This window comes from Nanorana parkeri, unplaced genomic scaffold, assembly GCF_000935625.1.
Source record: "Nanorana parkeri isolate BGI_ZX_2015 unplaced genomic scaffold, ASM93562v1 scaffold398, whole genome shotgun sequence".
Classification (NCBI taxonomy): Eukaryota; Metazoa; Chordata; class Amphibia; order Anura; family Dicroglossidae; genus Nanorana; species Nanorana parkeri.
In genome coordinates this window covers 935,443-961,420 of record NW_017306666.1, presented here as the reverse complement: position 1 = coordinate 961,420, position 25,978 = coordinate 935,443, and the positions used below count along the sequence as shown (strand labels likewise).

Here is a 25,978-nt window from a genome sequence, read left to right as displayed (position 1 = left end):
AGTTGAACACAAAACAAGGAATTGCTATAATTCTCTAAGTTTTAAAAATTAGCACAGGAAATTGCATTTTTACACTTCTTCAATCTGGAAATAGGTGCTAATAAAGCTATGTTCAGGAAAAACTAGAAAACATTATGGGTAGAGACCTACCTACAAAACACTTTTGCCAACACAAACCCCACAAAAGCAACAGCCTAGCTAGCACTTGTGTGACAAGTTACCAGGAGACGTAGCAGCTGAAGAACCATATTTTAACAAATACAGGTAAAGGTCATATGTGCTTTATGCCATAATTTGGGACAGTAAAAGTAACTTTTTTTTTTTATCAAAATCATTGCCAGTTAATGTTTCCCCCCAGGGCTTGTTATTCCAGCCATTTTTCTACTTCTGGTTCCAGGCAGGGTAATTTAAGTTGACATGTAGTTTTAAATAGACTTTAGGAGACAAACAAAATAAAGTCCAACTGTTGCTAACACTTAAGCAGGTACTTTCTATTGAAAGCCCAAACACAATGGGGTCAATTCACAAAGAGAAACGTTATTTGTAGAGGTGCACCAAAATGGAAATTTTAAAACCGAAAACGAAACCGAAATAAAAAAATGTTAGGCCGAAACCGAAACTGTTTTTTATTTTTTAAAATATTTTATTTTTTATAAACGTTTTAATTTTTTTATATTTATAGGGAGAAAAGAAACCATGGATGCGCCGATCGGCCGAAACATGGCTCTTTCGGCATTATGCCAAAAGTGCAATTTTCGGCCGATATGTTGGTGCATCCCTAGTTATTTGCCCTCTCTAGTTGTTAATTTACCTCTCCCTATTGTTCGTTTGAAAACATGGTATTCACGAAAGTCCCAATCGTTATTTAACATGGTCGTTAAGGCTTCCAACTGAAGCGCTAGGGAGTTGATATTTTGATGTGTCCAACGTTATTTTAGCATCTGAAGCTCAATTTTTACCCCTAAAGAGTAATTTTTACGTCTTGAATCGTAGAATTAACATTTTGTTACTTGTGTACATATTTAACGATTGGGCTTAAGATAAGCATTGAAATGTTAAATTACGACGTTAATTGGTGGAGATTCCAAACATGAAATCATTTGGTGAATGGAACAAACCTAAATAGCGTGTGATCGCTAATAAATGGCCAAAATCAGCAAAAAAAAAGCTTTATGAATTGACACCATAGACTAAAAGTGAACAAATGTAAGCGTTGTCAGCGTTAAATGGTGTGTCCTAAGTCCCCTAACTGCCAATATTTTCTGGTCTGCTTGGCCTGTAGTAGGAAGTGGAAAAATAACAGATTTATTGCGGGATAAACGGGTAATAAAACTATGTTACATGGAGAAAAGCAATGACTACTGTGTTAATGCCACTGACCGACTACAGCATACATTCCATTTTTTATTTCAACAGTTTCACTTTAACAGTAGTGGTAGTAATAATATTAATACAGCACAAATAAACATGCAAAGAAAGCAAGAAGGTAGAATGGCAAACAAAATTAAAACTTTTAAAAAGTTGATCTACCAACACATCCAGTTGAGGAGGAAAATTTACAGTATCAACCAGCATTCATGAGGACCAGTGGGTTTCAGTCATGTACTAGATTTTCTCTCTGTGGTTGAAGTTACGCTACCCTAAAGGCTATGTCTCAACTAGAAAGAGAATAGTTATGGAGAGCATAAGGTGAAAAAAAAGCTCTTTAACAGCATTTGCAAATGCGGAAAAAGGCCTAGAACTGTCTAGTGCCATTTTCATACTAATATAGATTGAGTCACTTTAAATTATTCATATAGTCTATTCAGAGTTGCACATGAGCTGATGCTTCTACTTTGCTTTCAAATGCCTGCCCTCTTTGGGTCACTGAAAACTCCACTGGTAATACTTCCCATTAGTAAAGCTGCAACATTTAACTTCAAGTTCTGACACTTTTATATGTACTGTCCTGCCAAGAAAAGAACATGCTGGTGTCTGCTTGTTTCTACATTCACTTTAATGACAAGCTTTTGTTACATTTTCTTTTAAGACTGTTGGAGAGTTAGGCCAACACCACATTCTCAAAACTCCCATTCATTCTGACAAGCGAGTCATTTTTTGTTTATGAATACAGATCACTCAAACTTGCTGCATATTTTTCCTCACAACTTTCTTCTCTAGGACAGATGTACAGTGATGGGATATTAACTGGCCATGATCTTTTAAAGGGCCATGGCTGCAGAAAAATATATCTGATGGTGCAGACCTTTCTTGCACCCATGCACATTTTCTTGTACATTGTTTGCAAAGGTAAACCTATACTATGTTTTATGTAGGCAAACTAAGAAAGAACACCAAACCACAGAGACCATAATGTGTCTGTTCTCACAAATCCAGTGCCCCTCTCCTCACCCCCAAAATCAGTATTTGCATATGGCTATGCATGACTCTGGCATCTCGCAGTATATCGCTCAGACAGGGGTGGTGCACGTGCACCCTATTTCAAGAAGTACATTTGTCTTCATCACAGCATTCAGTTCACCATGATGAAAACCCTGTAGTCGAAACACAAAGCGAAAACTTTTATGGACAGTGAATAGAATGAGAAGACCAGTTCCTGATGTACTGGTGATTCATGAAATGAGTATAATGAGGCTTCTACACAGTGTACGTAGGATGCCAGTGGTGTTGCTATGGTACAGGGTAAGTTGTCCTTGAGCATTTAATAGACATCTGTTAGTTTGCCTGATTTAAACATAGTACAGCTTTTCTACCCAGTTATTAAAAATCATGGGCTCAAGCTCTCCCACCCACAAGCTCCACTGCCCATGTCCCCTGCCAGCGCTGCTTCAGTTAGTGACGAATAGTAGTTTGTGCCTGTGCTGCCCAATTGTCTCTTCATGCTGTGCAGTCTTCTGTACTCTTGGAGGAACCCCCTCCACTGAGCAGCCAATAAGAAGTGCCTATTTCATCATCCAGGCAGAGATTGGCCACCCAATGAAAAACCCCACACTTTTGCAGTGAATAAGATCAAATAATAGGATAAAAGATTCAGGTCCTGTCATGTCACATGACCAATAAAAGGGGCATGCTAATTAATTAGGGGACAAGTGGTAGGCAAAGGTGTGTGTGTGTTTGGAGTGGTAACGAGTTAAGGTTCAAGGATGACTAGGTCAGTCTTATCACTAACAAACTTCAGTTGTGTAACAGCAGTCTTAAAGAAAACCTTTACAAGAAGAATGATAGGGGTGACATCTTTTACAATCTATTTGTGTGTGCCATTTATTATAAAGGTGACTATTTTGTCAACCCTGTGGTACTCCAATGTTGTATACAGAAAAAGTATTGCATTACCCCAGGAGAGTTAATCACTATTGTTTTTCCAAATACCCATCATTTAGATGGGTATTTGGTGAAGGCCTTTGTGTAGATTGCAGGCTACTATGAGCTGTTTAAAAGTTAAAGTAGAGGGACATACTGAGCTTGCTCTCATTAACATACAATGCTTCTAAGTCTTTAACCCTTTGCTAGGACAGGCAGTGTTCACATCTAGTTTACAACTAGGTTAATAAGACTAGGTTAATAAGGTTAATAAGAGTAATCATAACTTCCCACAGCACCTTCCTTAACATTACATGGGGGGAAGCTAGGTAGCATTTAAAGTAAAAAAAAACATTTAATGTAAGCAGCATTTTTTTTTCATGTCATGTGAATGGTAACGCATAAAAAAAAAATATAAAGTAGGTGTTATGCCAATTTGGCTGCAAAAGTGAAAATACACTTGAATGAAAGCTTGCTGCAAAGAACAAATTGGGCTGCATGGCTGTCTCAGGCCTCAATACTTGTTGTTGTTATTTCACTGGCTTGATGCATGCTCTGAGTCATTGAGTCAAAGGTAGTACTTCTGATCTGGATACTTGTTCTGGGTCCAATGACTCAGAGTAATTAAGCCATTGGATCACCATGACAGCCAGAAACTGTATTTGTAGTGCTAATAAAGCTGCCGATGTCTTATTTTAGCCTGAACCTTGTAGCTGAAAATTGGGGCACTCGCACAATATGTTCTCTAGCCTATAGCTCAGAATACATCTAGACTGTACAAATTAGGGATGCACCGATACACTTTTTTAAGGCCGAGTACGAGTACCGATACTTTTTCCCAAGTACTCGCCGATACCAATTACCGATACTTTTTCTTAAAGGGACAGGTCACTACAAATGTCTGGAGGAGAACCTATCCTGTGATTTATGCTTTCCAAACTACAGTCCTAACCAATTTAAATCAGAAGCCCTTAGCCTTGCATACACAATGTTTTCTCTCACATTTTTTTAATTTACCATAAAATCTATTTTTACAGTTAATACAAATTTGTCTACATTGTCCACTGGGGCATGCAGGAATTCAGCATTGGACATCCACAGTAGGCAAAGATCACGGATTAGAAAATCCCTTCTTAAATAGGCAATGTTCCTCTCTAGTGGGGTTTAGGGCTTTTCAGGGTGTTTCCAGTCCACGTAGAGGAATGCCTCAAACAGTGGCTGCAGACAAAATGTCTTTGCACAGTAGGAGCTCTAAAAGACTGAAGGTCTGGAACAGCAGGCTGATCCCCCAGAAGCAAGGTGGTATGCACTGCATCAATATGGTTTAAGACTGCAGTGACCCCAAAACAGCCTCTCACCCAATATAGGCCGTTGGGGACTCTGAATCTGAATTATAAATAAAAACAGGGGCTGCAGGCCTGGTTTGATTTCTGGGTTCAGGAGGGTCAGAGACCGACTCTGCAGGGAATGGCTACAGTGCACGCTTAGTGCCCCTGTTCAAAGAATGCCTCAAGTACTCTAATCACAAATGTGGGCAGCCAGTGCTGATATGAGTTTCAGGCAGCTGGAGGTGACCGGGTCAATGTAGGTGGCAAGTGGAACCAAAACCAGAGATCCACGTGGTACTTCAGGAGCAGGGACAGCGGCATGTGTGCAGAACCCATGAAGGCATCATTCCAACTAGCCAATGAGGTATGTCCTTGATCCCTCAGCGTTAATCCTTACTGTGGTAAGAAACAGGGGTTGTAAACATTTTCAAATGCATCAGTCTGACCGGCTCAACTGAGTAGGAGAGTCTTCAAAGACAGTGTCACACCTGGGGCTGTGCCATAGCTCTGCACCTGGAAAGTACTTGGCGTCTAACCAACACAGTACACAAAGGACTAGAAAGTGCCACAATGCAGAGCTCTAAGGTCACATTTTAGACTAGCCCTGCATGTATGGCCTCTAAAGCTTTACTAAGGAAAACCCGATCCTGATAGCAGCTATAAAAAGACCAGATCAAGCGGCAGCAAGTTGGCAGTACCCCAACAGTTCTTGGCAGTAAGAAAGCATCTCTTACTGCCCAACCTCTAATACTTAACAGTTTAAATAAGTGGTGTAACCCAAAGTGAAGAGTACCATTTGATATAGGTGTCCCCACAGTCACAGATTTCAGTGTTTTGAGTTGAGCATAGATGAGGGCTGCAGTGACTCTGACCAATGTTGGACGAGGAGCACACTACAGCTACTAAAAAACAGATCCTCCTGGCTGGGAGGGATCAGTTGAAAGAGAAAGTGCTGGCTACTCTTCAACTGATATAAAATATTCATAGAACAGATTATGGTTTCTTATATCCGACAACAAGGATGCTCTGATCAATTCACATTGGAGGCGACAAAAAAAATATTGCGCCATCTCTGCTCCAGGGCCATATTTTGGTTTTGCAAACACTACAATAGTTAGATATTACAGAGAAATTAAAATAATGGCTTACACTCCGATTCTGACTCATCTTCATCTTCCTCGTCTTCATCTTCATTGCTGTCATCTTCACTTTCATCCTCTTTTGCAATCTTTTGTCTTGCACTCTTGAAGACTGATTGTAGCACAATTGAATCTTCATATATCTGAAAATAAAGTAAATCAGATCAGTGTTCTTAGCATTGCTGGACTAGAAAAAAAAAAAAAAGAAATTTAACAGCAATTCCATCCAAAAAATGTGTGACCCCTTTTTGTTTACTCCTACCTGGGATTTTAGCAAGTAGATCTTCTCGCTCCCCAGCATGCTTGGCTTTGTACATGAGCTACTATTGTGACCTGCCAAAATAGGTCCTCCACATAGCAATGCTTTATCCCCTGCCTCTGCTAGTTTTCCCGCAGGATATAATGACAACAATGGCAACCCATCGAAGCAGCTTAGATTGGCATTTCACAGCACAGCTGAAAGTTTGATCTCCCCACCATTGAGGACCTAACAGGTGATCAAACCTTGCCCCACGATATCCCCCTCTGGGCTCCAGTGGGTCAGCATCTCAACATCAACAGCTTCACAAACTGACAAGGAGAAACAATACTAACCTGTGACCCTTCTAGGTTAAATGTCTGTGCATTGTGGCAAAGCAACATGACATCCTTCTCTAGGTCACCTATACTTCTATATTTGTGATTACGAATTCTTTCCTATTAGTTAAAAAGAAAATAAAGAAAAGCATTAGTTATCTGGCTTTGCAAAGAGGCACTTTAAGTATTAAGCTGGACAACATAACATTTTAAAAACAATTCTGTTTTTAAATAAAAATGCTATAGGCATCCTTGGAAGTGACATTGAGGCAGTAATAAAGAAAAAAAAAAGTAGATCTGGGAATTTGGGCATTTTATAAAACTAGTTAATAACTAGATTGATTAATTAGATTCTAGTCTATTCACCCCAAAAGCTAATAATTCATCTAGTGTTTGAGTATCTAGTAAGGTTTGACTAGTGTAACCATTGTAACTATTAAAGGCTCATGGGAAAATTCCGGTACGGCCATCTTCTTCACCACAGCCAGACATTGAGGAATACAGTGTAAATGCACAGTGTATACATAGACTGCTTTGTGACAGCAATCCCCTTGTTCTGGGTCCTGCAACCACCCTCTTTAAAGAGCAGATGCAGTGGCGGCATACCATACACAGGTCTCCTTTGAGCTGCAGCCATAGATGACAGGTGCAGCTCAAAGGACAGCCACAAAGTGTGTACGAAAAGTCCCCAATGTGTGCAGTGAGTGCATAGTGGGCCCCATCTCCTTTGGGCCCGTGTGTACTGCACACACTGCATATATTTTGGAGATGTCACTGGCCCCAGGCGATGTGAAATGCTTGCTTTAACAACTAGAAACCCCAAAGCACCCTGGTACAAAAAACATTTGAAGCTGAATGGATGTCACAGAAAGACCTAGCCTATTCAGCTCCCAATAGTCACTTGTGTATGTTTTTTACTTGATTCCTCTGTGGAATCCGTGTAAACCACATAACATATACACAACAAATGTAATCTAAGATGAGGACAAATATAACACAAAGGGTCATACTCCTGTAATCTTGCTAATTTTCCCTACAAAGGCTAGCAAGACACAGAGAAAAGGTTTATTTACCAGTGATTATCAAGTGCTTATTTTTCCTTCAGTCTATAATACAGTGGTAAACGTTTGTACGCAAGACATAACATTTCTCAAATTACTGTGAGTCATACCTTTATTTTTTTGAAGTCAACAGGCTTACGGATTAATTCATAATACTCTGGCAGTTCTTTTCTAGAGGGGAGCTGGATAAAGACTTCACTTAGCTGTCGTCCAGAGCTGTTTATAATAAAACAGGCAAATATATCAATATCAATTACAGTTAGTTATATGAAATTCCATGGCCAGCAGCTGCGATATCGTTCCATGATCAAAACTGAAAATGTAAAAAAAAAAAAACCCAAACAGCTATACCAATTTAAATCCAAACTAACCCTTTAATGGGAATCATTTTATAGTTGCCATTTATATTTGGTCTGATGGACCAAATTCTGTGAAATGCTGCCACACTGAAGTAGAGAAGCCTTTGCTTCCAAACAAAAGGGATTCCCTGGGTCTTCAAAAGAGAACGCAAACAGCTTTTTTTTTTTTTAATTCTATATTCCGTGTGTGTTATTTACAGTTAGAGATGGTGACCATATCACCCTCTTGGGCATGGCCTTTCAAGTGGGATTAATTCTAGCTTTAGTCTTTCCTCCATACGGAGGTAATCTCCCTTCCCTCTTATTAGCCGTCTTTCCCTGCAGTCTCCTTAAGTCTCTTTTTGTGAGCCGATGCCCAAATGGTAACTTAAAGGGAAACTATAATGATTTTGAGTCATTTATATACATTTTTTTCTAGTTAGTATAACCTAGCATAAACTATGTATATACAATTGTAGTTTTTCAAATTAATATTTAATTTATGGTACAGGATTCTCAGAGCACTATGAGTAAGTTAAACAGCAGAAATACCCTGCCTTGTCTGAACTGTACAGAGCCCTCTGATAAGGGAAACGTTATTGCTGACTTATTAAAGGAGAAGTATGGGAAGAGTGAATTACACTCATACCATTAGTTAGAGCCAGCATGCAACATTGAGGGCCCAGTCACACCATAAAAAGAGTGCGTTCTAGAGCGTTCGGCCTGTGGCACACACTGGAACGCAACCGCCTGGCCCACAGTGACACAATATAGCCTGCGTTCCGGTCCAGTGCGATCTGCAAAAAGTAGTGCATGGAGCATCTTTTGCAGATCGCACTGCAGCGGTATGCAGGCACTAATGCGCCATGCGTTTTCGGGTGCCAGAGATTGCACTGCGGGTGGGGGGCATGGCTGCGGTGCCATTGACTTCAATGCACCGCCACGCCCCCTCCCGCCCCAAAACAAAGTGAGCCGGCCGGTTTGCGCTCCAGAGGTCGAACTTTGATTTGATTTGAACTTCCGATTTTGCTATATCATATGCTGCAGATCTCTGCAATAAATGCACATTAACCAATTTTCTTTAAATAAACTGGAAGTACATAAAAATACATGTTGATCTGTAGGAAATGATACCAGTAACTTCCAATAGACTTGAAAGGTCAGTACTACTATTGGTGTAAGTAGCCAAAAAACGTTTATGGAAAGTTATTGAGCAGGAACAAGAGGTTGATAGTGAGGGTTAGAAGGGTTCAGTGGGAGCTGAGGAGATTTTGTGAACTTGCTGGAGCGTTTTTATCCTAACGTGAACCTGTCTAACTCAAAAAAATGATTTCTTGTTTGGAAATTTAGCAAGTAATGTTAAAGGTCTTACTACGTGGATCAAGTGAATTGACCACATACGTTAAAATATAGCTTTCAAGCCTCCCAGCGGTGAAAAGTCTACACTTGAAGACTTCCGGACACTATTTTCAAAACCCAAACCAAAGATATGCCTACAAAAAATAGGCAATATTTTTCTCTGCGGATATCTGCTGTCTTCAGGACTGAAAAATCCTACGCATCTGACACTTCCAGGAGTGTTGGATACCTGGTCTCCCACTATACGCTGTGGTTCCTTCCTCCAGGCCTTACGTCACTACACATAGAGGACAAAAACCCAGAGGAAGGAATCAAAGTGTACAAAGGGAGACCAGGTATCCAACAAACACTCCTGGAAGTGTGCTAGATGCTGAAGATGATTAAGCCAGTGTATCGCTTGAAAACAGCAAATATGACCCACAAAGGAGAGGTAAGTATTTTTTTTTTATAGGAATTGCTGGATTCCCCCCTCCCCACTCCGATTCGCCAGCGCTGACTGGCGGAACGGACGGGGGAGGGACACAGCTGGCTGTGCCTCTAGATAGGCAGAGCCAGCTGTCACTCACGCAGCTGGGCTGATCTCGACATCGATGTCGGGATCCGCTCCGGCGTCTCCGTATACCGCGAGCTGTAGCTCGCGGTATACTGAGCTTAGGGTAACGGGAGGACGCTAGTTTGTGTCCTCCCGTTACCCCAAGGAGAACTATGGGGAAAAGCCCTGACCCCATAGTTCTCCTTTAATTAGCATATATGCCTTTCTCTTCTATTATTCTGCTTTTCTGTGTATACGAGTCTACTGTTACTCTTATCAATAAGATAATGAAGCCCGAGTAAAGTTTCTATTCAGATCAATAAAAATTCTATCAGAAGATAAACAAAAACAGAGTTCATGTGTAATCATAGATTTTTCATACAAGTGCATTTTCTGTAGCTTAAGGAAATCCTTAAACTCCAGAGAAAATGAATAATCCTTGCAGTGGAGCTACTGTCGCACTGCAAAGGTTAAGTGCTTGTTTTTGTCTAGGGAGGAAAATAAAGTTAAAGTTAATCTCACCCGATCCTAGGAGCTGGCTTGCTCTTAAAGGAGAACTATGGGGTCAGTGTTTTTCCCCATAGTTCTCCTTAGGGTAACGGGAGGACACACACTAGCGTCCTCCTGTTACCTACTACTATACCGCTACAGCTCGCGGTATACTGAGACGCCGGAGCGGATCCAGACATGGACGTCGAGATCCGCCCAGCTGCGTGAGTGACAGCTGGCTCTGCCTATCTAGAGGCAGAGCCAGCTGTACCCTCCCCCGTCTGTTCTGCCAGTCAGCGCTGGCAGATCGGAGCGGGGGGAATCCAGCCCCTCCCCGTCACGGCAGAGAGCCGTGACAGGATCGAGAGGTGAGCGAACGCCGGTATGTGTTCGCTCACCTCCCAATCTACTGAGCCGACCTGTGACCGTCTCATTGTCACAGGTCGGCTAGAACTATGAGGTGAGTGGAAATCACTCATCTCATAGTTCTCCTTAACACCAGTCCCTGTACTCTCTCTCCCTCCGCTGCAAGGTCTAAGGTCCCATAAAATCTTCACATTCTATACACTGCGTATAGGACTCTGAGGGACATACCATTGCTGGAGTGGAGAAGGAGAGAGGCAGGAGGGAGCGCTGTCACAGCCAGCCAGCTCTGAGGTTTGGGTGAGTATAACTGTTTTTTTCTCCTCCCTAGACCAAAACAAGCAGTTAACCCTTGCAGTGTGGGGGTAGCCATATGGCAAGGATTATTAGTTTTCTATGGAGTTTTGCTTTTAAAATTTGACATTGAAAAATTAAGCATACTTTTTATGGGCAATAAGAGAACAGGCCGTGAGTGTTTTAGACTCTCAAACACGGCAGCATTTCTCTCAAGTATCAACCTCTGGTTACAGACTTCAGTGATATAAACCTGGATACACAGATGTGTACAGAGGAGACACTGAAAAAAAGGTTATTATAATAAATGTAAAGAGAACTAAAATCTAGAAATGTAAGAAACCATTTTATCTGTAGTTCACTCTTTTATTTCTTCCATGCCTGGCTGTTTGTCAATACTTGATATTAGACACAAAGGAGCTTATTAATGCACATAGACTCTGCTGATCAAATACCGATCAGCTTTCAATAAGATGACTACACCGAGCTGAATAAAAAAACCTCTGAGACAGTGTGCACATCACTGCAGACACCAAATGAAATTGTAGATACAAAAGGGCTTAAGATTTATTAGACTTATGTAGCATATAGCAAAGTAAGCACCAATTCTATAAAAATTGTAGCATTGATATAATTATTAGGATATTTCTTATTTGCCTGAAATCAGGGTGCTAAACAAACACATTAGAACTAAGTGCTATCTGTGCAATGCTGTGATTAGCCATTGCACAATTGCTAAGCAGATGATGCCATCTAGTGGTAGACAGCACTGAAGAAACTGGACATTCTGTGAATTGAAAACCTGAAACCATTCAGGAATCCTATTGTTTGAAGCAAACGACATTTACCCATAAATGAAGTTACCCTGAAATGCACGACGATGGCTCAAAAACTGTCACGGTCTTAAGCATAGATGCACATTTGTATGTTTTAGCAATCCCTGGGAGGTATAAAATGTTTTCATTGTTTCAGAAAATGCTAAATTAATTTCAATATATGTGTCATAAGATATGCTATATAACCTATACAAAAATAGAGTTTATTTATAAAGCCATACACATCTCTACAGAAGAAGAAACCGTATGGTGGACAAGTATTTGAGTGCAGCATTCGTGCATGAGGCTTGGACTAACAAAGCATTAAATGGCTGCACATGATAATGTCCATTTTAGTTGGCGATGAATAAAATCCATGCTGTGCTCCCAGCTTGTCTAAGCAGCGCACGCGCTTTAGTGTTACTACGGTTTCTAGGCAACAGGAGATGCCTGCTGCAGAGAGAGGAGACTGCAGTAATGGTTTTAAGTGTTTGTGTGGCAGAAGGATGCATAAAGAATACACATCTGGGCAGGAGGTGCCCATATTGCTTTGTTTGTGCACGGTATAAAAGACACCCTCAATCATACATTTTGTCTGTATAAATTAGAATATGATGACCGTGCCTTACAGCAGTCCTATCAAACATAAAACAACTGCAAATTAAATACATGTCTGAAAGGGCAGCACGCAGCTAGTTCCTGTGCTTGTTTGGTCCATGTTAATTAAGGATACTGGATCAAGCGATTTTAACGCGGTTATTTAAAATTTAAGGCTAGGGCTACACGTGTATTTTTAGCAGCCCAAGCTTGTGCTTGCTAATAAAATCTCTAGATTCTTCTCTTTCATTTTGTAACATTAGCTATAATATGAGCAGCTACAAAAGACATTTTCAGCAGCACCAAGGTACAACTCAATGGCTGCACAATGCTGCACTTTAATTATGTAGCAGAACCTAGTAGTGATTAATCTCCACTCTTCTCCTCCATACACTGGAATGGGCGCACAAGTTTACTTGCTCAACAATTAAGTCATTTAAGATATTCTTAGGCATTATTTTCCCAATCAAGTGTACATCTCAAATCTCAGCCATCAAAGCTAGTAACTCCTTCCGAATGGTCACCGATTTCTTAGCCTCCCTCACTCAGGCTCCATTCACATATAGCGTTTGCATTTACTGCGTGATTTTCCGTGCGGAAGACCGCATGGCATGCAAACGCTAAAATCTTTACAACTGCACGGATTCCTCTCGCTTGCGGCTATTACAATAGCCGTGAACATGTGCAATCCGCCATAAAATCGTGCTTGTACTATTTTGCGGGACGCACGGTTTTGTGCCAGACGGCCGCTGCAAATGTCTGAACAATGCACGTTAGAGTGCATTGTTTTAGAGCAGTTCTGCGCGTATTCGTATGGCCAAATGCACGCGGACAATCAATCACCCTGTCCCAGAGTTGCTTAGAGTGTTATTTTTGACTTTATGCGGTAGGTTAGGATACAATACTGACAACCAGATGTTGGACTTTCCAGATACACGTGTATTTATACTGGAATCGCATGAAACCTCTTGACTAAAACTACTACAAACAAAATTAAATCCACTGTGATTCAATTTTAATGACAGTGGTTCCCAATCTGGGGCACGCTTCAGGATGTTTAGGGAGATGTTAAAAAATAATGGCAGAAAAAGGCAATGGCCGTCTTTTTACAAACACAGGCAAAAAAAGGGGTTGTCTGGTTAGGAGTTCGCCTTGCTCCTGGAGGGGTCAGACTGATGGCGGTCCTATATGGTATACATCCAATGGGAGTGTGAGAGCGGGACGTGTGCAGGACAACGCAGGCTCTGTCTAGGAGTCCTGGTACCAATGCTGCTGGCCTGACCCATCTTCCCTCAGGGTAGTTCCAGCTTCCAGTCCACTAAGTGGACCCCATCAGATAAGTCCCGCTCGACACAGCAACATTGATCCCCTACATTATACTCTTAACTGAGCACTGAAAGGGCTGCTGTGACCCCTCACTGAACAGCAACATACAGGTGAGCCACCAGACTACCCATGCTACATCTGAATCCTTCATGGTCATTCAGGCCTCCGCAGACAGGAGCAGGAGAATGTCAGATGTCCTCTATCTGCTGCCTGATTTTCAGCCAATGACAGCAGTCACAGCAGGCTTCCACGCTATCCGAGATGGGGGGGTTACAATTTATGGAAATGGGCAGCAAAGAGTTATGCAAGTGAAAAAAGGTTAGGGACCACTGTTCTATGTTAAAAGCAAAAATTTCCATTTAGTTTTTATAGACAGTAGAGTTAATTTACCAAAGGAACAGAGCAATGTTCACTGCAAAATAATTCTCAATTTGCAAGGGAATTTTCACTTACCTTTGTGAATGTGCTGAAAATTGACTTTGAAAAGAATACCCAATCACGTGCAGGGAAAAGAAAAAAAAGAAAACATAATCAACATCATAACCAATTGTTTGACTACTTTTTTTTTTTTTTAAATATGGACTAAAAATAAGCATTGAAATCTGGTTGGCTGGTATGAGCAATGTTTATGTTAAGCGGATTACTTACTAGCAGCGTTGATTTTAAAGAAAGAGAAGTAACATGTGGATAATCAAAATAAATTAAGAGGATGTTCCATAGAGTAGCAGAAATAAATGGTACAGTTCACCTGTACAACACTCAAATATAAATCCGAGTGGAACTTCACCTAGTTTTATACAACCCCAATTGCAAAAAAAAGTTGGGAGGCAGAAAAATAGAATGCAATGATTTGCAAATCTCAAATCCATATTTTATTCACAATAGAAAACCGAAAAACATGCCCAATGTTTCAACGGAAATTTTTTTACCATGTTAATAAAAATATAAGGTCATTTTAAAATTGATGTCAAGAACATCTCAACGTCTCACGAAAAGTTGGGACAGGGCAACAAAAAGCTGGCAAAGTAAGTGGTACTAACAAGGAAAAGCTGGAAGAACATTTTGCAACTAATTAGGTTAATTGGAAACAGGTCAGTAACATGATCAGATATAAAAAGAGAGTCAGAGTGTCTCAGAAGTAAAGATGGGCAGAGGTTTACCAATCTGTGAAAAGCTGCGTCTAAAAATTGTTGCGCAATTTCAGAATAATGTTCCTCAATGTAAAATTGCAAAGACTTGAAATATATCATCATCTACAGTACATAATATCATAAAAAGATTCAGAGAATCTGGAGAAATCTCTGTGCACAAGGGACAAGGCTGAAATGCAATATTGGATCCCCGTGAACTTCGGGCCCTCACATGGCACTGCATTAAAAACAGGCATGATTGTGTGATGGACATCACTGCATGGGCCCAGGAATACTTCCAAAAATCACTGTCTGTGAACACAGTTCACCGGGTCATCCAAAAATGCAAGTTAAAGCTCCATCATGCAAAGAAGAAGCTGCATCTGAACATGATCCAGAAATGCCGCCATGTTCTCTGGGCCAAAGCTCATTTAAAATGGTCTGTTTGCAAAGTGGAAAAATGTTCCTGTGGTCAGACGAATCTAAATTTGACATTCTTTTTGGCAACAATGGGCGCCACGTCCTCTGGACTAAAGAGAAGAGGTACCTTCCAGCTTGTTATAAGCGCTCAGTTCAAAAGCTTACATCTCTGATGGTATGGGGGTACATTAGTGTGCATGGAATGGGCAGCTTGCACATCTGGAAAGGCACCATCAGTGCTGAAAGATATATCCAGGTTTTAGAGCAGCATATGCTCCCACCCAGATAACATCTTTTTCAGGGAAGGCCTTGCATATTTAAGCAGTACAATGCTAAACAGCATATTGCATATAAAACAACAGCATGGCTTCGTAGTAGAAGAGTCTGTGTGTTTACCTGACCTGCGTGCGGTCCAGACCTTTCACCAATTGAAAATATTTGGCACATCTTGAAACAAAAAATATATGACAAATGACCCAGGACTGTTGAACAGTTAGAATCCTATATCAGGCAACAATGGGACAACATTCCTCTCCTAAAACTCCAGCAACTGGTCTCAGTTCCTAGACGTTTACAGTGTCATTAAAAGAAGAGGGGATGCTACACCGTGGTAAACATAGCCCCGTCCCAACTTTTTTGAGACATGTTGCTGCCATCAATTTCAAAATTACCTTTTTTTTTTCTTCATAAAATGGTCCATTTTCTCATTGTAAACATTGGATATGTTTTCTATTTTATATTGTGAATAAAATATGAGTTTATAAGATTTGCAAATCATTGCATTCTGTTTTTATGTCGATTTTACACAGCGTCTCAACTTTTTTGGAATTGGGGTTGTATATACTTCATTCCACAAAGCAGGAAAGAAAGCTATACTCCAACAAAAGTGAATGGACCAATTCCACCAGTATAAAGGTAGGAATTGGGGGCGATTTAAATGCATATAGCCAACCAATCTGGAAATGCCTCTATGCACTGCTACTTGGGGAGGAGGGGGGGCATTGGCTTGCAGTAGACTGACAACTGTGTGCTGGACAAGAGATCATTCACTCACTATAAATAAATACAAAAATGAGTATAAACACTGAATGTGCACACATTTACAACTGCCACCAATTAAACTTCCTTTAATTCATTTACAAATTAACAGATGTCCAGTGCAAAACTTGCGGGAAGAAAATTACAAACTAAACCCTGCAAGCCGTTTTATGTGCAAGCTCTAATCAACCAGTTACTCATGTTCTTCAAACAGTGCTAAAATTATCTAGATAGAGGTATACAGCTCATCCAGGAATTATAACCATTTAAGATCTTATAAAACAGGTAATTGAAAGACAATTAAAGTTTCAAGCAAAGATTTTCTGATGAATCCCAGTTCCTCATATTTTACTATGCGATTTGGTTTCCTTCTAGAGAAGCATAAATTATTAAGTCATAAGAAAATACTTGGCAATAGTGCAAGGTCTACAGTATACTTCAACAGTGATAAATATATATTCAGTATTTAAGAATTTAAACATGTTAAAAGGTGAGATGAACATATCAATCAGTTTCTTGATTTAACCATTTCTGCTTTTTAAATATACTAAACAGGTATTGTGAATGCCAAATGGAAATTGTTGGTGTGACCAGAAGATGGAAAAAGTATTAAGCCAAACAGCTGAGTACGCTCAAGTGTTTACTAAAGTGTTCACTTAAAAAGACATGGTCACTTTGCCTATTCGGGACAGATAACTGCACAGTTAGATGACTATGTCTGCACTGCCTTGCCGTAAACTTAAATGGCAATGTATAGTGATTTGTGTACTGTAGGACTTTTTTTAGAGCGCTAAATACCAAAAATTGCATATTAATATTTTGTATTCTGTTTTTTTGAGCCAGCAGGTAGAGCTTTAGACACTAACATTTACAGACCCTCTCTTTGCTTTGTTGACATAAAAAGCCTATATACAGAACTCAATGGCTCAAGGTAAAATTTACACACAAATGAGTGACCTGCAGCAGTGTCGGCAACAACCAAGCAGAGGCTAAAAGGCCCACAAAAAACAGAATTGGTAGAGTTACTGCAGCTTAAAGAGCGGCCTCTAGCATGCTAAAAGTACAAGAGTATATCCTGGCCGACAATTTCTTTTGTTTCCCAGTGTCCAATCCACCTGTAGGTGGCAGTATAACTCGATGGTATATGACTGTCATCTTAGAGTGTATTTTCCAATTTGAGAAACCATCACGATATGTTTGTGTGTTCCCATTCACACAGCATGCCCAAATATAAATCACAAATCAAAATATTTCTTACCTTTCTAGTTTCTTTAGAGAAGGATTCCACATAGGAATCTACAGGCAGCTTGTATTGTTCAGAATAAAATGCTGAACAATACACTATGGGGTTATTTAGGAACAGTTTTCTTGGGGTTTTTTTTATTAGTGCATTTAACTACAATGTACTGCCCAGGCCTTGATATATTTAACTCTGTGCACATCTCTGATAGTAAGATCTTATCCAAACCAAAAGGCAGTAACAGAAGTCATTTAAAGCCCAAATGCAGCCAAATTTGTTTTTAAAGGAAACCTATAATAAAAGAAAAAGGGAGACAACCATCATTCCAACTGAGGGGTGAGCAACACAGCAAACAGGTTCAACGTAAGCAACAGGAACTGTTGGCCTAAAGGACCTTTCGCCCATAGCTGGCATCTGGCAAGACAGAAACATTCACCTGGTAGAACACAAACGGAAGACAAAGTGGCAGAGTTACAAATCTGGGAACCAGTTGTCTGGTGCTGTAAAGCACAAGAGGCACTCACAGGACTAGTGGACTGAGGCTTAACATCAAAGGGGGTACCCGATCCTTGAGACCATGAGTTGGAATGATGGTCTGGTGGAATGAGAATGGCTAAGACGGACAAGACAAGGCCATCAGTTCAGACACTCGCCTCAAAGAAGTGATAGTTAAAAGGAAAGCAACCTTGTGGGTGAGAGTAGAGAAAGGAATGTTTCTAACGGGTTCAAACTTCAGCTTCCAACACACAGTGAAAATCAGATTCAGATACCCGAAGTCACAGGGGAACAAACAGGGGGACCACATGGAAACCCCCTGCACAAAGGTCTTAATCAAAAAGTGAGGGGCCAAAAGACTCTGAAAGAGAATGAAAAGAGCAGATACTTAACCCTTGATGGTGATGAGCCCAATTGCAGGAAGGAGATTTGTCCCACAGAGAAACTCCTGGGAGTAACCAATTGATGTATGCTTTCTATGTCTGATGACAGGCCTTGCAGGAAGTGGAATTCCTAGACTTGGGCATCATAGGAATCGCAGAGTCAGACATGCCTCTGTCCCTTAGTACCTGGATTTCAACAGCCATTTAGTTAAACCCAGAGACTAAAAAGCAAGATGGCAAATTGGCCCTCAGGACAGCAGATACAGGCAGTCTGGCAGGCATCTGCTTAAAGTCTTAAAAGGCCAGCATTCCACATCTGCCTGGGTCAATCCAAAGCAATGAGGATCACTGGAATGCCATCTATCTCCATCATGTGAACCTTTTTTGTTGTTGTACTTGGAGGCCAGGAAGTCTACATTCGGCATCCCCTACCTGAGACACAGGTCCAGAACATCTCGGAGTGTATAAACCACTCACCCAGGTCAGAACGCTTATGGGGCTGAAGAAATCCGACTACTAACTGTCTACAGCTGGAATGGAATGTTAAGTTCTGCCCAAGACAGGATCCCTAATGATTGATGTACCCCACTGCCATGGTTTCGTCAGTCAGAATATGGAGTGGATGGCCCTACAATGGGTTGGTTCAAACTCCTTGCAGATAGTGACCTGAACAGGATTTAAACCAGGGCCCCCCAGTGCTACAAGGCAAAAGTGCTAACCACTACACCACTGTGCTGCCCAGAAGACAAGATTCCTTTAACAACCAAGTCCCCTGCACCTGACAGACTGATGATCATCGTAAGAATCTTCCAAAGGCAGGAAAAAAACAGAAACGACTTTCCAGGCTACAGAGCCAGCAGGCCAGTGATAGCCTGGTCCTTGGCATTAAACAGATCAGCCTGTCGGGAGACAAAATCAATTTACCACATTGACAGAACATAGCATTGCATAAGTCTGAAATGAAATTGAGCAAAGAGAACTGCCTTGAAGGAGGCTGCCACCAGTCCCAAAGCGCTTGAACCTGAGACTGAAGAGTTTGAAGCTTCTTCTACAGAAGGAACACTCTGGCCTGCGATGTGTCCAAGAACAGACCCAGATACTCCAAGGAATGAGGCGGTGGTTCCAGAAAGATTACCTGAAGGATAAGGGTCAATCCAAGGTTGATCAATGCTGAAGGTCTCAAATATTCATGGAAGCCAGGCAGCTGGTATCAATTGAGGGTCTGGGACAGGAGGTAACCAAAAGGCACTGTAGACAGGAAGACCGCTCTTTACAAGCAAGAGCAGCTGCAGGGCAAGAAGATGCTTCCTTATTGCTGTACGTGGGAGAGCATACATGGCACTCCACCTAGCAGATGATGAAAGTGCACAGTCACACAGTGTTAACACCTTGCGTGGGAAACCCAGGGAATAATAGCAACCAGTAAAAATAAAGACAGAACAAGCGCAGAAGGGATAGCAGAATCTCTGGACCTGGAAAGCACTCGGCAGCTAACAAAACCAGAATGGAGTCTAACTCGGAGTCTGAAGTGACCCATGCAGAACCCAAAGCCCACTTTCAGGCCAGCCTGGCAGGTTTATACCTTGGGTTAGCCTACAGTTTTTTAATTATATGCCAGTGTCCAATCCTCTTTTAGGTGGTGTAATGTTGGCCTACATTATTAATATCAAAGTTTGTGCCCTATAGCACATGCAGTGCATGGAGGCTGGAGTTAAATGGCTCCCCTATTTACTGCTGTGTCCCACAAACTGCCAGGTGGTCAGAACGCAGTCCCCTACTGGACATGAATGCAAAAAAAGTTGATGAGTACTCCTGCTAGGACTTGTAAAACTTTATTAAAACAACTCTGCTACACATTTCAAACAATGTCCTTTCTCAGAGCTTGATAAAGGACACCATTGTCTAAAACGCACAAGCATATGCCTTGATGCTTTTAGAGCTGCTTAAATACAGTAAGTACCAGTTTTTAATTACCTAGCAGGAGTAACAATCTTTTTTTTTAGGCTGGAGTTTGAGATGCAAGCTGCATGCGATTATACAGGAATCTAAATATTCAGTCTGTAATTGTGTAGGATAAATTATGAAAGATTAATATTTCTTTTACTTCGTTTTATGTACTTTGAATGAGTCAGGTACTTAAAAGCCACCTAAAGTCTGACAGTATGCTGTATGTCTGCTAACTGACCCCACACTCAGGAGATGGTAGACAACCTGTAAAGTTAGGCTTCTGGCAGGCCAACAATTGTCAGACTTCAGATTGCCTTTGATTCTGTTATTCTTTAGCAATAGTGGTGCCTATATCTCTATTAGGACATGTTCATTTTTATTTGCTTACTGTTGCATACAGATGTAATTTAAGGAGCTAGTTAGGTCAGAGGGTGATAATTCTTACATGCATAACATCACACTTGTTTCACACCTACATATAGTCTATATGGTGCATATGTAATAGAGCTGAAACATGCATCTAGAACCACTTTCAATAAAGGTCTGAAACATCCACTGAAAGCTACAAGCATATACCATGGAGGTGAAAGATGATATATTGCAAATACTGAGCACCCTACTGTACACTGCAAAAGTCAAAAGGGCCGATCATTTTGTGATTGGGTGAAATTCTTAAGGTGAACTGAGCGTGTGGCTAAGTAAAGGGGGCTTAAAAGTCTACATCTTTAGCACGGTCTGACCCACCTTCTATAGATAGGGCTTACATGATTAATAATTGTCAACATTTTTGGCACTACCAACCAGTATTTTGTACATCATCGCTCCCAACTGTAGACATTCTCATTTCAGCCCGTACACTCAGCAAAGCAGGAATAAAACCGATCTTAAAAGAAATACCAAAAAAAAAAAAAAGCATACCTGTCTTTATAGTTTATTACAGTATCGACTATAGCATTCATCTGTTTGGTTAGCTTTGGTGGATTTGGTGACAACTTTTCAGCAGGGGGTCGTCCCCTTCTCTTCTTCTCTTTCTTTTCACCATCTTCTTTCACCACAACAACAACATCTTTATCCACATTTCTTCGCCTCTTGCGCTTTTTCAGCCGGACTTCCTCTTCCATTTCCTCTAAATTCCCGTCCTCGATTGCCTAAAGGATAGAACATTTTGTTTTCAGTAAATATAGGTAACCTATGTATTGCCAAATATATGCAACCTGGCAACAACCACAAAAAGTTCAATCTAAAAATTTTTTTTATAAGTACACAAATAAGTTGGTGTTCATAAACCTAAGGGCTACAGTAGAACTGTACAATCCCTTCAAATTAACTTTCTTTTGTTTAGCTAGTGCATGATCAGAGTTCTCTCACAATCTGCCATCAAAACACCAAAGAATATGGGCGTATAGAGTGTGGAGTCAAACTTGGTGAAACACTTTAGTGGTAGTGCAATTTTAAGCTCTGCTCCTGCTCGGAGACCCAACTCTTCATCCTATGAAAGAGGTTTCTCACTTCTACTTTGGTGTATATTCTCCATATTATAAAACTGAAATTCAGCAGGGACATTTCCCTTATGGCCAAGGAGTGTTTGGTTGCTATATATATGGAATAATTAACTTTACACATTTCTCTTTATATAACACAGGTGCTGAAAACTTACCAGTAACGCTTAGACACACCTATCATAGCCAAGGTAGAAATATTCCCTAAGAACTTTCACACACATTGTGGTCCGGGCTACTTCTCACGCTAAAAGTAGCTAAAATGGAGGGGGGTGCTCTAAAAGTCCCATACAATGTGCACAAATATGCCAGTTCATCTTTATTCTGTTGCTCATCAAGACAGTAAAAAAGCAACAATCATGTATTAACCATTTAACATGAATACCTTTTACTTATGTGACTTTAGTATAATAAAGTGTGTTTGGTTACTACATGATCGTTGTTTTTTGTGCTGTCTTGATATGAGAATTTCTGTTTCCAAACCCTGGATGTGCACACAGAAACAAGATGGCTGCCACAAGACCATCACTTATAATATGAGAAATAGAGTTCAACAAATCAGTGTATAATGTATAATAATAAGAAGTTGGACGCGTAATACTAAATCTAACTCAAATAACATTTTTAGGAACACAATAGACTCTATGGTGTCTGTGGAAATTATAGGTCAAGTGAATGCTGTAAAAAAACAAAAACAAATGTAAGCAGAAAAATGAAAAGTATTTTTTCTGTAAAAGGAAACATTAAATTCTAGTAAGGAAAAAAAGCATATACAAACATTTTTTTTCCTTTTTCATACTTTAAAGCTGTCAAAAATTCAAACATGCAAAAATAAGGAGAGAAGGAAGCATGAGAACATCTGTTGTAACATTATGTAGATAACCACTAGTTATGCATCTAAATATTGTTGTCTGTGTACTAATGTTTACCAGCAGCTGAAATGAAGTCTAATCAAATGGCAATTACCTTCACTTTTCCACAGCACCAAACATACCCAATATTTACAATCAGAGGAGTAGAACAATCAACAAGGATAAAAGCAGTTCATGGCCAAGATATTTTCCTAAATTCCTTTGTAAGAAGAGGAGGAGAACAAATCCCAGACATGAAAAGTCAAAACACAAAAAAAAAGAGGAAATCCTTTAACCTGGCATGTGAGCATGCCAAAAGGGACTGGCAGATCGGTTTTCCTATGTATCCTTGCAAAGTCTAAAACCCACCGAACAAATATAAGCAGAAAATCCTGAGGGACAGCTCCAGACTAGGCCTAATAATCAGAAGTCAATTTCCATCATGCTTGTAGCGTTCAGACACAATCACCATAAAGGATGCACAAAATCTGCAGACTTACACGGTGAGAAGAAAAAAAAAAAGGGAAAGTGATTCAGATAGAAAAATACAGTATCATTAATATTTATGTGGCTAAGACAGCATTACCCATCATACTGCAGCTAGCAAACAATTACGGTCCTGAATGTCTAGTGTGCCCTGCCTGACGGCTTTAAATTCCAGTCTAAAATGCAGCACACAAGGCAGTCAACAGTTAAGGGTATTGCTTTCCTTGAGCACTCAGATGAACAGAGAAACACGAAGAACACCAGCTTTTGATGTGCTACACACCTACACATGCCTGTTATATAAGTTCTACCGAATCTTTGAGACGACAAGGAATAAAGGATATTTACCTTACCACTATCAGCAGGCCGGCTATCGGAAATCACTGTTAGTGGGGACAAAATTAACAAGCCAGCAAAGCAGCGAGCTGCTAGTCTCTTCATCAGCTGATCAGGGAGGAAAAAAAAAAAAGGAGCCGGGGAAAGGCTATGTTTTCATATACAAGTAATTTTATTTTTACAGAAAATGTAATACTGGGGAGATTGTGATACTCAAATCTGCTGTTTCATTCTGCCTAGCGCAAGGCCTGAAGCCTTCTTCCTATAGTCCTGCTTTAATATTGACAACTGCTTATCATATTTACCCTCATTATTCCAGACACAAGAATCAGATAATCATCAAGGGCAATCATTCATCTTCGTTACTAAATTCAGGAGGAAATAAAAAGGTGGAGCGAGGAACTGTACTAGGCTAAGATCGTCTGAAAAGAACATACCAGGTAAACATATGTGTAATATTAATTATTTATGCTGTAGCCATAATGGAATTGTAATATGTTTTGCATAATTCTCAGTCTTACAGGTAAAGCCTTCTTTAATACAGCCTACACATACAAAGTAGTATATTCTGCAATGAATATTCGGACTCTTTCTTAGAAAGTGCTTGTATTAAAGGAAAATAGCTTAATATGCAAAAATTCTAATTATGCCTGTATAATAATATACACAATCATTATGAAACATACTTATGTTTATAAAAGTTTTCATATTTGTTAAATAAGACAGCAATTAAATGGTGCCTAGCGTCATCAAATTAAGTTGGATAGGCAAGCAGCGCATATTTTTAGAGAGAAAAAGAGAAGGCTCAGAATATTTTAACCTGCATGTATTGAGGGGAGGAGTCTGAAGGAATAGGGTGGTCACAATTATTGGTCTGGATGACGACTTGAGTTCAAGAAGCACAATAGGATTTCATGTTAAAAAAAAATTAAAAAATTAAAGCTAAACTGAACACAACGGTGTAAATTCTGCAGTGGCATTGCAATCTTGATGCTATATATTGTTATTAGAGGGATGGGCTACAGATTCCTGACCGTAAGAACTCTATTGTGCCTTTAAATCAAAATGCATTCTGCCTCTGTATGCTTATAAATGCAAAAAAAAAAGGTGACCGCCTCTCTACATACTAGAAAGCTTTTACAGATAATTTATGCATACAATACAGACAACGGACTCCAAAAAATATCTTGCTATACAAGACTAGACTTCCAGTGATTAAGGGTGAAAAAAAAAAAAAAAACACGTAAAGAAAAGACAGAATTGCCCATCCAAATCCTCAGCACGGTAATTATAAATCACAAAGACAAATCCCACATTTCTGATTGGTGACGTGCTGCAGTGAGACCTTATTCAGTACGGTGACGCCTCTCCTGCTGATCGGCTTCTCAATTTAGTGAGGTGAATGGAAAGGCAGGCACAAGGACTGAGCAGCAAAATGCTTAACCCCTGGAAGCCCGAGACCTGAAGCAGAGTGGAATTAAGTCTGCTTGAACAATAGTGTATAGTAGTCAGCACAATGAGCAAGACCACTTCTAGAATGTGCACAAAATAAAGGAATTTGATAACAACCAAATGATGTCTTGATTTCAACCATTTATGTATGGTGATATAGCCCCCACTTTGCTTTACTAATAGAGGCTATACATGTAAGGATCTGAGCGTCAGAACCAGATCAGATCTTTGCAGTCTCGTTTTCTCCTGACAAGCACGTCTACTTTTTATTGCATGCTGGGTAACTGCCCGATGGGTGCATATAATTGCGACTATGCAGCAATTGCTTGTTTCTATTGAAGTAATTAGAAATTGAAATAGAACATTTTCCATGTAAAGGAGGTCACCCCAACCCAGAACAACCTCACTACAAGTTCACAAGCAAACAAAAACCTAAACAATGTATACCCTGTGTAGGAGCAGACTTACTTCTATGCATGGCATGGCAGCCAATGACTTCGCCAGAAACAGACCGCCCACTGGCTGTCGATGATCATAAAACAACGCAGACAACACATGATTTAAGGCGTCTGCTTTCCAAGATCTGCTAAATTTCACACTAGCTGTCCTATGGGCTTCACAAAGCGAAAAGCAAAAAATTTAAATAGCTTATGATACCATGCAAGCAGATGAGAAAACATAGGATGTACAAATAAAGAACCTGCTTTATTGAAAAAATTATTAATTGAACAATCTAATTGGAACATGTGGAGTTACTGTACAATCATTTGCAACTGAAGAGGTTTGTACTTGTGTGTTTTAAAGTGACATTAAACTCAGGAGTTAAATCTTAAAAATACATTCAAGGACCTTTACTATTAACAAAAATGTTACAAAATCACATATGATTTGCTGTGACTCACAGCAGCCATGCTCAGATGAAATATAAATCATTGGTTGCGCTGTGTTAATTTCTGTTGATGTTGAAGGAAGATGTTACAGGCTCAGCTCCTAACAGCGAGGATTCTTTATTATCCAAAAAGTTGTTTTTCAGGTAAGCCCAATCAGAGTTAAACATAAAACAGTCACATGACTAAGATAAAGATGCTGATACTTGTGTTTAAAGCTTTGTAAAGTAGGCCTAACGCCCATTGCAACCCATAAAAGTCCACGTTTCATTGTCTATGAGGAGGCTGCAAACTGAT

At 40.1% G+C, this 25,978-nt stretch overlaps 1 protein-coding gene across 1 annotated transcript in view; it reads right to left on the bottom strand.

The window, feature by feature from the left end:
* The window catches only part of SMARCA2 (SWI/SNF related, matrix associated, actin dependent regulator of chromatin, subfamily a, member 2), a 147,899-nt gene that overhangs the window by 8,160 nt on the left and 113,761 nt on the right, over positions 1 to 25,978 (bottom strand). The window contains exons 30-33 of the mRNA XM_018559474.1: positions 21,089 to 21,318; positions 7,515 to 7,623; positions 6,362 to 6,463; positions 5,778 to 5,910 (exon numbers count right to left, since the gene is read on the bottom strand). Of these exons, the coding sequence (XP_018414976.1) occupies positions 5,778 to 5,910; positions 6,362 to 6,463; positions 7,515 to 7,623; positions 21,089 to 21,318 (574 nt within the window). The remainder of the gene's footprint in view (positions 1 to 5,777; positions 5,911 to 6,361; positions 6,464 to 7,514; positions 7,624 to 21,088; positions 21,319 to 25,978) is intronic.